We start from the raw sequence: 14160 nt of genomic DNA on the forward strand, positions 1-14160 counted from the left end.
AAAACTTAGCACAAACAGAATTTTTGCTTATTATTTTGAACAGCTTGAGAATGGATCCTTACAATCAGTAGCTAGCAGTGTCACATTCCAATCAGAAGTAAATCTTCAAGGGCCAACAAAAATGACTTTAGTTGGGTAAGAAACACAAAACCTTTAATTTGTTACTAATTTCAGTGTCAAGTTATTTTGTACAGTTGTAATATTTCTTCTCGTTTTGGAGAGTTCACTTCAAGCACTGATACTGTTGTTCTTAATATGTCTTTTCCTCTCTCTCCCAGTAAAGAAAGCATTTCTGTTACAATAATGCTGTTTGTCTGTAAATATGTAAATTGTTAGATTCAAGATGATGCTCAAAAATATGTAACATAGTTCCTGAGTTTTGTGGGACCAATAAAAGTTGTTGTTGCAGTGACAGTTGGACACAACAGAGAAGGAGATTGACACAGAGGGAACTAATAGAAACACAGCAGATTGCTGTGGTGGTAGCTTTATTGTTCTTCAGCAAAACTGAAACTAACAGGAAAGCAAAGCTTTGCACTGGGGAGGGAGGAGTGCTCCAACATTTAAAGGGACAGGACATCACATTTCCCCACCCTATTTTAAAAAACTTCCCTAATGAATGTACATTATCATTTATGTGGCTAACATGAAACACCTTAAAGACTTAACAGTGAGCTTCACTGACCTGTTGCTCATCTGTCCAACTTCCTTTTCAAAAATTTTGGAGTTTCTGCCCAGTGTTTCTTGATTTCAAGATGCTTTTCTTATCACCTTGATCTTAACCCAATTCACCTTGAGCTTCTCAGTTCAAGATCTGGCAGAGAATGGTGGATACTTTCCTTCAATCACATACAAGGGTAAAACAACTGATTGTCCATGAAGGTGAACTTTCACCTGGAGTATCCCTTTGGGGACTAACTTTTCTCCAGTATAAGTCTTCAAAACCATGGAGGTGTCTTCCAGAGCAGGGGTTCTCAGCCTTTTTCTTTCTGAGGCCCCCCTACATGCTATAAAATCTCCATGGCGCACCTGTGCCACAACAGTTGTTTTTCTGCATATCCAGTAGATTAAAAGCTAGGTCCGGCATTAGGGTGTAGCAAGCAGGGCAATTGCCCGGGGCCCCACACCACAAGGGGCCCTGCAAAGCTAAATTACTTGGGCTTCGGCTTCAGTCTGGGTAGTGGGGCTCAGGCTTATGCTTCAGCCGCAGACCCCAGTGAGTCTAACACCAGCCCTGCTCTCTGGTTAATTTTGGCAGACCCCCTGAAACCTGCTCACGACCCCCCAGGGGGCCCCAAACCTCTGGTTGAGAACCACTGTTCCAGAGGAACTTGTGACAACATCTGGTGATAGGTAGATGCAGAACTCAGTGAGATGGCAGCTCCAGTATCAAGCTGCATTCTTGTAGGAGCTCCCTCGATCAAGAATGTGACCAAGATAGCATCTTTTACTCCAGCTTCTGATAACAGATGTAGTGCTAGGTCTTGATCAGTGTCACAAGAACTCTTGTCTTTTTCCATATGATGAATTCCCGACTTCCATCCTTTCTTAGGTTCAGTCTCGATAGGTGTCTTCTTAGATGTATGGCTACTCTGTGTTGGTGGTCATTGAACTGTGTGACAGGTCACAGCAATGTGTCCTTTCTTTTTGCACTTCTTGAAGATAAGCTGGCGTGCCCAGCATTCCTTCTCAGCACATGTGGTTTATGCATAACAGCCACACAGAAGTTCCTTAAGTTCCCGTGGTCCTTTGTCTCGCCAGTGCAGGAGGGGAACTTCTTGATTCACATTAAATTTCAGCAAATCCTTCTCTGCGGTCTCCATGACAATTGCTATCTCAACAGCCTTTTTGCATGTGAAAGGGCTGATACAGTCAGTAACTTTTTCCAGATCTGGTCATTGCATAATCCAGAGACAGATTGGTCATGTGGGCATCACTTAATGTTTGTTGGAACTGACAGTGTTCTGACAACATCCTGAGAGCAGCAATAAATTATACTTCTGACTCTCCACTTCTCTGATGTAACTGATGGAACCAATATTATTCTGCTTCATCAGTGGGGTAGGAAAAAATATTCCTGCATTGTTGCAGGAATTGTGGCAGACGTGGCAGTTCAGGGCACGGTTGGAGACAGTAGGTCACACAGCAGTCCATATGCCTTTGAACCCATCATTGTCAGCAAGATTGAAACTCTTTGTATGTCTGAAATGGAGTTGCAAGCAAGAAATTCCTCAAAGCGTTCAAGGTATGCTACCCATGATTTCTGGTTTTCATCAAACTCACCAACATTGCCCAGAAAAGTTGCCATTTCTCTGCTCTCCTGTTGGACTTCACATTTCCTGAAGGTCTTCTTTCCCACGTGAAACTTTTTTTTCCTTTTTACTGTGCACTAGCTGCACTTAATCTGCCTCTTCTGGCTGTGTCTACACTGCAGAATGCAGAATTCTTCCTGTGGTTGCACTTGGGCTCCCTCTCTGCTTGCTTCTGCCTCACTGCTTTGTTTTCACAACTCCAGCAGTAATTGTAGAACCCTTTATCTTTTGTTCAGTTTTATTTGCCTACTTCTCCCTCTCTAGCTAGCTGGCTCTCACAGTCCCAGCAGCAAAAAGCAGCAGATTGTCATCTTGTGCCTCTGAGTCTAGATGAACTTTTTTCCTTTTGATGATGATGTTGATGATAATGATTGTCTTCTTCAGGCAAAGGGAGCACTAGACACTCATGGGATAAAAATTCCTCATCACTAATATGTTCTATTAGAACCCAACACAGAAGGAGATAGACACAATGGGAGCTGATAAAAGCACAGCTGACTGATGTGATGGTAGCTTTATTGTTCAGCAGGAAAACTGAAACTAACACAAAAGTGAGGCTTTGCACTGGGGGGTGGGGGGTTATGCTCAAACATTTAAAGGGCCAGGACATCACAGTTGCACCCTGCAAATGGTGGCTTCCTCTGTACAGCTCTGCTTAGAGCACTTAATTTCAACAACTGATTGTCATACTCTCCATGCTGTATTGGTCCCATTGATTCCCAACATTCTGTTCGCTTTTTTGACTGCTGCTACACATTGAGCGGATGTTTTGAGAGAACTATCCACAAAGACTCCAAGATCTCTTTTTTGAGTGGTAACAGCTAATTTAGAATTTATCATTTTGCATGTATAGTTGGGCTTATGTTTTCTAATGTGGATTACTTTGCATTCATAACATTGAATTTCATCTGCCATTTTGATGTCCAGTCATCCAGTTTTATGATATCCCTTTGTAACTCTTCTCAGTCTGCTTTGGACTTAAGTATCTTGAGTAATTTTGTATCATCTGTAAATTTTGCCACCTCACTGTACACCACTTTTTCCAGATCATTGATGAATATGTTTGAACAGCACTGGATCCAGTACAGATCCCTTGATGACCACTATTTACCTTTCTCCATTCTTAAAACTGACCATTAATTCCTACCCTTTGTTTCCCGTCTTTTAACCAGTTACTGATCCATGAGAGGACCTTCCCTCTTATCCCATAATGGCTTACTTTACTTAAGAGCCTTTTGTGAGGGACCTTGTCAAAGGCTTTCTGAAAGTCCAAGTACGCTATATCCACTGGAGAACCCTTGTTCATATAGTTGTTGACCCCTTCAAAGAATTCTAATTGGTGAGGCATGATTTTCCTTGAGAAAAGCCATGAAACAAACCTTGTTTTAGTTTTGGATTTTTTGGATCAGTACATATATCTTCTCCCTTCTGCACTCCAAACTCTTTGCAAAACTCTCTGTAGTGCTGCAGATTTATCCCATACTCTAACTCTTCAGTAAAACCCCAGCTGAAAACTTCAAATAAAAAGCAGATTTTCCTCTCTCCCCATCACCTTTCCATAGGCCCAGTTACATCTGGGGTCCTTTCCTTTCTTTCAACTCTGAAATATTTCAAGAATTTGACATTCCTTTATTTCATGCTACATTAAAAAAAATTGAGAGAACCTACATAATATGCTTTAAAAAAAATCTGTGTTTATCTGACGTCTCCTAAACCGTCCGATTTGCCTGCTGTATGTTCCGGCAGACTCCATAGTTGATGTGATGTTACAAGCATAGCGCATGCTAGGCATCACTTGGAGTCAGTGATTTGGACTTTGGGGACCTGAAAAAATAAAATATATCAGTTTTAAACGTTAATTTATATGCTGACGACTCTAAATCTAACTATGGGGAATTCACCATATAATTCTATAGCTAATAAATCTTTCTTAATTATGCTGTATTTGCAAATCATCTTTAAATAATACTGATACCTGATGCTAAAAAGTCAGGATTTGTGGTTTGGGGGAAAAAGAATCATAATTTATTTTAATAAGTTTTTACATTCAAGTATCATTTAATTTCTTTTCTTTTTTAAACTTTATAGATTGCCTCTTAGTTCATGGGATACAAAATCTAAAAAACCATGTAACTGTACCAAATCTCAGTGTTTGAAATTGTAAGTAACTTACAAACTAGCATTTATTATGAAATATGAGCTAAGTTTATTCTGGAAAAGGCAAAGCTTAGAAAACACGAAATAGAATGCATCTATGTCCCAAAATATACAATTAGTATGTTGGGTTAAAACCAGAGAGAGTCAGATCCTTAGTGGATGTAAATTAGTGTAACCCCATTGTGGTCATTGTAGCTAGGCCTGTTTACACCACCCGTGGATCTGGCCCAGAAGTGTACATGACTACATATGGTCCAGAATTTTGAAGAATAAAACCTGAAACTAAATAATATTGATTATAATATGTGGCAAAAACATTATGAAATTGTATCAACTTCTGTATACTTGAGGCTCACTCCTCACCATGTATATATATACATCAGGAACAGTCAGCATGGATTCACCAAGGGAAGGTCATGCCTGACTAATCTAATCGCCTTCTATGATGAGATTACTGTTTCTGTGGATGAAGGGAAAGCAGTGGATGTATTGTTTCTTGACTTTAGCAAAGCTTTTGACACTGTCTCCCACAGTATTCGTGCCAGCAAGTTAAAGAAGTATGGGCTGGATGAATGGACTATAAGGTGGATAGAAAGTTGGCTAGATTGTCGGGCTCAAAGGGTAGTGATCAATGGCTCCGTGTCTAGATGGCAGCCGGTATCAAGTGGAGTGCCCCAAGGGTCGGTCCTGGGGCCGGTTTTGTTCAATATCTTCATAAATGATCTGGAGGATGGTGTGGATTGCACTCTCAGCAAATTTGCGGATGATACTAAACTAGGAGGAGTGGTAGATACGGTGGCAGATAGGGATAGGATACAGAGGGACCTAGACAAATTGGAGGATTGGGCCAAGAGAAATCTGATGAGCTTCAACAAGGATAAGTGCAGGGTCCTGCACTTAGGACGGAAGAATCCAATGCACCGCTACAGACTGGGGACCGAATGGCTAGGCAGCAGTTCTGCGGAAAAGGACCTAGGGGTGACAGTGGACGAGAAGCTGGATATGAGTCAACAGTGTGCCCTTGTTGCCAAGAAGGCCAATGGCATTTTGGGATGTATAAGTAGGGGCATAGCCAGCAGATCGAGGGACGTGATCGTTCCCCTCTATTCGAAATTGGTGAGGCCTCATCTGGAGTACTGTGTCCAGTTTTGGGCCCCACACTACAAGAAGGATGTGGAAAAATTGGAGAGAATCCAGCGAAGGACAACAAAAATGATTAGGGGTCTGGAACACATGACTTATGAGGAGAGGCTGAGGGAACTGGGATTGTTTAGTCTGCAGAAGAGAAGAACAAGGGGGGATTTGATAGCTGCTTTCAACTACCTGAGAGGTGGTTCCAAAGAGGATGGTTCTAGACTATTCTCAGTGGTAGAAGATGACAGGACAAGGAGTAATGGTCTCAAGTTGCAGTGGGGGAGGTTTAGGTTGGATATTAGGAAAAACTTTTTCACTAGGAGGGTGGTGAAACACTGGAATGCGTTACCTAGGGAGGTGGTAGAATCTCCTGCCTTAGAAGTTTTTAAGGTCAGGCTTGACAAAGCCCTGGCTGGGATGATTTAATTGGGGATTGGTCCTGCTTTGAGCAGGGGGTTGGATTAGATGACCTCCTGAGGTCCCTTCTAACCCTGATATTCTATGATTCTATGATATATATATAGAGAGAGAGATATACAGATGCTGATAGAATTTCATTATGTCATTATGGTTTTGGCATAGATTATAAAATGTGTGAGAGAGAAGTAAGCATCAGATATAGTGTGTGTGTGAGACATATATGTTTCTTGTTTGGTTACCAGAAATTCTTTCTTGAAAAAGGAGAATGATGAAAAATTCTAAATTTGTATATATATTTGCTTTGTTAATCACAGATATTGCGATTGCTTTGCCAATGGTGATTTTTGCAACAACTGCAACTGTAATAATTGTTACAACAATCCACTTCATGAAACTGAGCGGTTTAAAGCTATTAAGGTAATAAAAGTATAATATGTATCTAGTTCAGACAGGAAAAAATATACAAGTGTTTTTGTTGGTTTTGGTTCGGCTTCAAAAATTCTGTAATTTAAAATAATCCGATTTAAAACCTAGATAGAGTAAGTGGCGTATAGTCCGTATATTGTTTTTAAATAAAAAAAAGTCATTGCAGTTAAAAATTTTCATTCACTTCATAGGACTTTTGACCCTTTTGGATCATAATCAGCATTATTTTAGCTGAACTGTGAGGTATGTCCTCGAAAAAATTGGAGGGAAGTGGAGCATATCAGAATTTAATTTAAGAAAAGATTTTCACTTGGAAGAAAAAATGTGTAATGTCTCAAAATCAAACAGAAGAAACTGATATCCAAGTTGCTATCCAGTCTGACAGACCTCAACATGAGAGGAATGGGCATTTCACAGGGCCCTTTTGTTACTCTTTCTGTATGACTCATGCAGTAATATAAAGGCTCTTCAATGGCAGCCATGTTGAACCTGCTGTCTTGGAAGGAAGATTACCTCCATATTTGGAGCCTTTGATTAACCTTTGAGGGGAATAAAAGAGTGAAAAATAGAGGGCTAATTGCTATGCAAGAAGCAATATAGTATATCTATCTCGGTTGTTATGACAGAATTATATTATCTAGCTAATTTTTGTAAAATTTGAACATAAAAGAAATCTATTTTCCAAAGGTAGGTGCGTTGTAATAACTCTGTATTACTTGGTCTGTGCTCCTAGAGTGCAACTGTCAGGAATTCCCCAATATAGTTCTAAGCACTGTGAATAGTGGTAGTAGCTGATGCTGATCTCATCAGACTGAGAGTTTTGTCACATCTGATCACACAAAACCATGGCACTTCATTGCATCATACCCTTGGATTTCTTTCTGTGTCAGCATGGCTCTTTGGATGGTAAAGCTGGAGAGGTTTGGACTCTCCAAGCAGGTGCCTGAAGTTCTCCTTGCTACTTCAGATTGCATCGTGGAGAGTATATCTGGGAGAGTATATTTGGTTACTGCAGGGATGAAAGTAAGTCTAGGGACTTACCGGTACGGGGCTGGGCTGGGGCCGGCTCTGGCTCCCAGAAGGGGCGGGGCTGAGGGGGGTCAGAGCCAGCCCCAGCGCACCCTGTACCGGCAAGTGCCTCCTTCCCCCTCCCTGCGGTAACAGCGGCAGCCGGGGGCTCTGGCAGCGGTTTAAAGGGCCCGGGGTGGTAGCGGCGGCTGGAGCCCTGGGCCCTTTAAATCGTCTCTGGAGCCCCACCTCCGCTTCCCCAGGGCTCCGGTAGCAGGGCTCCAGGGACGGGGCTCCAGCCGCCACTGCTGCCCCGGGCCCTTTAAATCGTCCCCAGAGCCTGCCAGAGCCCTGGGGAAGCGGCGGTGGGGCTCCGGGGACGATTTAAAGGGCCCAGGGCTCAGCCGCTGCTACCGCCCCGGGTCCTTTAAATCTCCGCCCCGGCTCCGGCAGCGGGGCTCTGGCAGCAATTTAAAGGGCCAGGGGCTCCAGCCGCTGCTGGGAGCCACAGGCCCTTTAAATTGCACCCAGGGAAGCCAATCCACCCTGGTACGGCGCACCAGCTCTTGCCGGTACGCCGTACCGGGGCGTACCGGCTTACTTTCACCTCTGGGTCCTGTTTCAGTTGTGTGTATCACCATGCTGAAGGCAGACCAGTTTCTCTGCTGTCCCTTTTCCTCCGATTCATGAGGGGCTTGTTACATTTAAAGCCTGCCTTTTAGAAGTCCTTGGTGTCATGAAATCTTAAGGCCTGATTGAAAACCTATTGAAGTCAACTGAAAGACTCCCATTGTCTTCAACAAAAGGGCTTTAGATCAGACCCTCAGTATGATATTTATAAATCTGATGAAACCTCCTCAGATAAATACCAGTGACTTCAAGTTTCTTACATGGAATGTTATATTTCTGGTGACAGTGGCTTCAGTTTGCACAATGAGTGAGCTGTAGCATTTCGTGATTGAGCCATATTATATTAAGATTATTTAAGAATAATGTGCCATGTACCAGACTAATCCTAAGTGAGCTGGAGAGTAGGAGTCACTAGAGTTTACCATAAGAGGGACAGCACATGGTACCCTTGGCTGAGCCCTGTCAGCTCAGAATTTTGAGTTATAGGAATTCCCACTTACTTTACACTAGATATCCAGACTCAGAGGTGTGGGTCTATTGCACATACCTCAGAGAATAAGAATTACAGGCAAGTACTTTTTTTTTCATAAGCACAGTTGATCTTGTATTTTACATAAAGAAAATTTCTGTGAATGTCTCGCATGCCAATGCTTTTTGTTCTAGGCTTGTCTTGATAGAAACCCAGAAGCTTTCCTACCAAAGATTGGGAAAGGGAAACTGGGGGATATTAAACCTCGCCACAACAAAGGATGTAATTGCAAGCGCTCAGGGTGCCTTAAGAATTATTGTGAGTGCTTTGAGGTTAGTCAAGTGAGCTTTCCTAGCATTAATCATGTTCTTAATGAAAATGGATATGTTCTGATCCAGCTGTTTTTGCATAAATAATGTTAGACACTAAAAATAAATATTTGTCTTTTCCCCCCTCAGATTGTTCGTTCTAAATCTTATTCAACTTAGGGGGACAGATCCTTTTCCCTGATCTGGCTGTGGGTCACCAGCTGAGGATTTCCCTATGGGGGTGGAGGAGCTCTCAGCCAGCTCCTATGCCAACTGCACTCCTTGCTCCAGTGTAGGGGATGGGGAAAGGCTGTGTTGGGAGGAGCAAAGCACAACTACGCTCCACCAGTTCTCAGTTGTTGTGTAGTCCCTGAAGGGCCTTGCCCCACCCCGATCCAAAAGTATTTGAAGGCAGAGGACAGTTTCCCATTGGCTTCATTGGACTTTTGGATCAGGCCCCAAGTGCAGATTTTTCCTGTCCGTGTGGAAGGGTGGCTCAGTTGCTTCTGTGTCATTGCCCTCCCATCTGATCCAGCAAAGTCCTCCAGATGTCTGGAGTCCATGCTGGGGGAGCTGAAGGAGACTAGGCAGGCTAGAGGGAAGGAGTGGGTGGGCCATGTGCAGGGTTCGAGGCATACACATCCCAATCATTCCCCTCTGTGGCCCCACAGAGAATACTTGGAAAAGCTGATAATAGCCCCTTGCTCTGTTGACTTTTCTCTAGTCTCCCTCTGGGAGTCTCCAGGACTGGAACAGTCAGGGTGAGTCTGTGGTAGCACGGCTCCAATGGATACTCTTATGTATGTTTAGTAATTTATGATTTTAGTGTTTGTTTAAATCAAAGTATTTTGTTTTTTCCAGGCAAAAATTATGTGTTCCTCTATTTGCAAATGCATTGGTTGCAAAAATTATGAAGAAAGCCCAGATCGAAAAACACTAATGAACATGCCAAACTACACAGAGATTAGAAATAATGAAGGAAACATCCTTGTTTCAACATCTACATTTGATATGTTATCAAAATCTAGACGAGACAGGTGAATATTTGGCATTAACAAAATGAAGTCCATCTATCTGTCCATGTTATTTTAGATTTTTCTGAAGTGCCCATCACTGGGTTATCTAAAAAATAGTGACTAATATTGACTAATGATTTGTATAACAGATATCTGTGGATCCACACATAATTTTGGATTTATAGGCTTAGAAAGGTCATTTAAGACAAACCCGTTAGGAATACACTGTGCATCGTTTAGGGTTTATAAATATTACACCTACTTACCAAACTGCAATTACTTTTTTACTGATTGAGGACCTGATCCTTCCCCCACTCTTCTCTCTTCCCCGTCCCACTCATTTTTAGCATCCCTTCTCCCTTCATTTGTCTTTCGATTTAGCTAATCCCCTCTTAACAAAATCGTGGCCAAAGAATTTTTTTAAAATGTCATTTACACAATGTTTGCAGGTGATCACGTTGTTCACCCTGCTTGTATGTTATACCCCTTTCCCCTCTACTTGTTGTCTGTCTTGCCCATGTAGATTGTAAGCTATATGGGGCAGGGACTGTCTACTACTCTTAACAGTGCCCAGCCCAACAGGACCCCATTCTTTTGTGGACCCTAGGGACCATCCTAATAAACGTAATAAAACTTAATAAGGATCCAAAGTCCATTGAAATCTATAGGAGTCTCTCCATTGACTTCAATGGACCTTGCATCAGGCCCAGAAGCTTCTATGCAAGATGAATTTTTCACTGCATCAACCACGGCTTTTTGATTTTTAACCTTCATATATAATTTTAAAAAAATCATATTATTAATTCTGTTTTAAAAACTGACTGGTGACTTATTTTGATTAATTTAAATAGTTTTTGTAGGCTTGCTGTTTGTGCATGTACTTGTGAGGTTGGTTAATTAGTTAGTTAGTACTAAGTCCTGCCATTAGTTGCTTGAGTCATGCTGCAGGGGGAGTGGAATGATGGCAACCATATGGTGGTTACAAGAGTCATCCTGTTGACTTGAAGCAAGATGGCTCTGAGTGCCAGGAGAGGACACTCACTGCTTTTTGCTTAAAAATGAGCAGAGTATGTTTCCAGCTAATGTGTGTTGCTTCCTGCAACAAATACCATGGTGCCTGACTAGGCCTCTTAGATGGTAGATCATGTTCCTTGACTGTAAAGGTGGGAATCTTACTGTTTCTTACAAAAGAGGAAAGAAATTCATTGCACCATCTTTCCCAACTTGTACTATGTATGCAGCACTTGGATGCACTTATCCCTTAGTGTGAACACTATCTTACATAAAAAGAAAAGGAGTACTTGTGGCACCTTAGAGACTAACAAATTTATTTGAGCATAAGCTTTCGTGAGCTACAGCTCATTTGCATCCGATGAAGTGAGCTGTAGCTCACAAAAGCTTATGCTCAAATAAATTTGTTTGTCTCTAAGGTGCCACAAGTACTCCTTTTCTTTTTGCGAATACAGACTAACACAGCTGCTACTCTGAAAACTATCTTACATGTGATTAATTAGGAGGATTCAGAAGCAGCTTGTTGGCTTCTAGAGCTGTTACAAGTAGAGGACTAAGATGTCCCACAGGAATATGCTATCTAGTAACTATGCAACTACCGTGACTCAGCACTATGTATTTTCAGTTTCAGTAAGTTTAGTAGAGTGTAATTTGCCTTTCATATATTGAGTGTTTACTATTCAAGTATTTTATATTGTGTTTTTTTTCCTGACAGGCAACCTACTACATGTATATCCTGGGAAGTGGTTGAAGCAACGTGTGCTTGTCTCCTGGCACAAGCTGAAGAGGCAGAAAAAGAAGCTTACTCTCTTTGTCTAGCAGAACAAATGATCTTGGAAGAGTTTGGGAGATGCTTATCACAAATTCTACATTCAGAATTTAAGTCCAAAGGGCTGACAGTTGAGTAATGTACAATGTATTCTAAAACTAATGAGTGTTCACTTTATTGCGCATCACTGTATTCTGAGTACTATTATTACTCGGTGGGCTGATTTTGATCTCACACTGACTTAACTCCATTGACTTTAACTCAGTTGATTCTGAATTACAGGGTTTAAGTGAGATCAGAATCAGGACCAAAACATTTCAGAGTCACCTAGAATATTTTACTTATGTTAAAGAATTTTGCATAAAACAACATCATTGCTTTGGGCCAGATTCTGAAATCTTTACCCAAACAAAACTGCCATTGAAATCCAAATAATTTACATGGTTTTGAGGGGAGTTTACCTAAGTAAGGTATCGAAGTCAATGATTTTAGGATTAAGCCCCAAAAGAGGCCTATTTTAGGATTAGGCCCCTTTTAGTACTATGAAAGTACTTATTAAAATCAGAAGAGTAGAGAGCTACTTTATAACTTGTAATATACATCTTTTGGTGTTTTCTCTACTTTTCCAGTTTGGGGAAAAAATTAAATATTAAACCCAAGATTTTTAGATATGGCCTTTCATTTTTGCAGTTGCAATTTTGCTCCCTCAAATCTGGTAGTTAGATGTGAATGATTGATATTTATATATGCAGTTCACTACGGGTGCCCAAAAACACCTGCAGAAATGGAGATTGGATGGAGGCGCAGCTGAAAATCAAGGCCTCAAAGTTTTCTCTAGACCCTATCCCCACACCTGCTCTTCCAATTATAATAAGTAGAGCTTCACTACTTTAAAAGGGATTAAACATTCACTGCCCATTTTTGTGGGAGTTTTGTGAATATTTGGTTTGGGTCTATATATACTGTACCTGTCAATATTCAGTCTACCTGCAGATAACTGTATTTTGAAGGTGTTCACATTTTTGCATCCTCACTTAGGTCCATCTTTATTCACACAATAAATATTTAATCAATTTATTTCCAAGTTTTATATGTTATCACAAATACTAATGTTCTAAAAACACTTCCACACTGCTCTATACTGGAGTTTGATATGACAGAGCAGTGTTTTTATTTCATTTGTTTTTTCCTATTTCTTATAGTATTCTTCCACTATGTCCCTGGTCCAGCAAAGCATTTAAATACGGGCTTAAATTTAATCACCTGGGTAATCCCATCACCTTCAACAAGGACTATTCACATGAATAAAATTAAGCAAGTTAAGTGCTTTGCTAGATGGAAGCCTAAATCTTCTTTCCAGGTATTTCAAATGTCATTGTTTTTATTTAATATAACTTTGTTGTGAACCATATGTATAAAAACGCAAATAAAACATAAGAGGTAGTGTATGCTTCAGAACTTATTTATGACAATCAATAGCTCCTACTGCGTATAGGTAATTTACATGCTACAGCATTCTGTATTTTGAGCAATTTCTAGAATCAGTGTTTGAAATTAACATCTTAATAGCTTAATTTATCACAGGGTTTGTCTACACAGCTTGATAATGCATGCTAGAGGGTTGTGAATTCTAAAGCACACTGCATGCTGCACACTAACTGGCCCACAAAGACTCTGCTGGTGTGCACTAAATGTTTCCTACTGCATGTGAACATAGTTACTGATTCCATAGCACTACAGTAACATGCACTAGGGAGCATTTAGTGTGCGCTACCAGGGTCTACAGAGGCCAGTTAGTACACAGCATGTTGGTGCTCTTTAAAATTCGCACCCCGTTAGTGGGCATTGCTGCACCATGTAGACAAACCCTCAGAAGCAAAAATTCTTCAAAAAGACTTTGTCAGGATGCTTGTTTTTGCATCATATCCAGTTGCACTGCACTAATAGGATATTTCACTGCAGTATTGTACAGTAGAGTTCCAATCCATACTTTATCAGTCTATATACAGACACTGGATATTGAGCCTAATTCTCCTCTCACGTGAATCAATGTAACTCCACTGACTTCAATGGATTTACACTGATGAATCTGAGAACAGAATGTAATCTATTTTATTTAGACATAAAGCATTTAAATTACCGAATCAGAGGGGAAACTAGTCTTATCAAATCATGCAAATATTTTAAATATGCAAATATTTAGAGTTTTGAAATATCAGCAATTATACTAGTAACATGAAAACTACAGTAATTAATACTTAAATACTTAATTTCATAAACTGATCATTGGCTGAGGACATGAAGGCATTCCCTCCATGGTATAGTATTGTACCTTTATTATGATTAAGCTTCAACAACATGGGGATTTTACACTTTCTTCTGAAACTTATAGTGTTGGCAACTGCAGAGAAAAAGTACCAGACTAGTTGAAACTTTGGTCTGGTCTGACAATTTCTATTACTATAATAAAAAGAAAAGAAGTACTTGTGGCACCTTAGAG

The 14160-nt window shown here is 40.7% G+C and overlaps 1 protein-coding gene across 1 annotated transcript in view; it reads left to right on the forward strand.

Moving 5' to 3' along the window:
* Positions 1-11799, forward strand: part of TESMIN (testis expressed metallothionein like protein) — a 35172-nt gene extending 23373 nt beyond the window's left edge. The window contains exons 8-13 of the mRNA XM_074956896.1: positions 44-135; positions 4401-4472; positions 6338-6440; positions 8751-8888; positions 9726-9901; positions 11607-11799. Coding sequence (XP_074812997.1) covers positions 44-135; positions 4401-4472; positions 6338-6440; positions 8751-8888; positions 9726-9901; positions 11607-11799 — 774 coding nt within the window. The remainder of the gene's footprint in view (positions 1-43; positions 136-4400; positions 4473-6337; positions 6441-8750; positions 8889-9725; positions 9902-11606) is intronic.
* The last annotated feature ends 2361 nt before the right edge of the window (positions 11800-14160 follow it).

This window comes from Natator depressus, chromosome 6, assembly GCF_965152275.1.
Source record: "Natator depressus isolate rNatDep1 chromosome 6, rNatDep2.hap1, whole genome shotgun sequence".
Classification (NCBI taxonomy): domain Eukaryota; kingdom Metazoa; phylum Chordata; order Testudines; family Cheloniidae; genus Natator; species Natator depressus.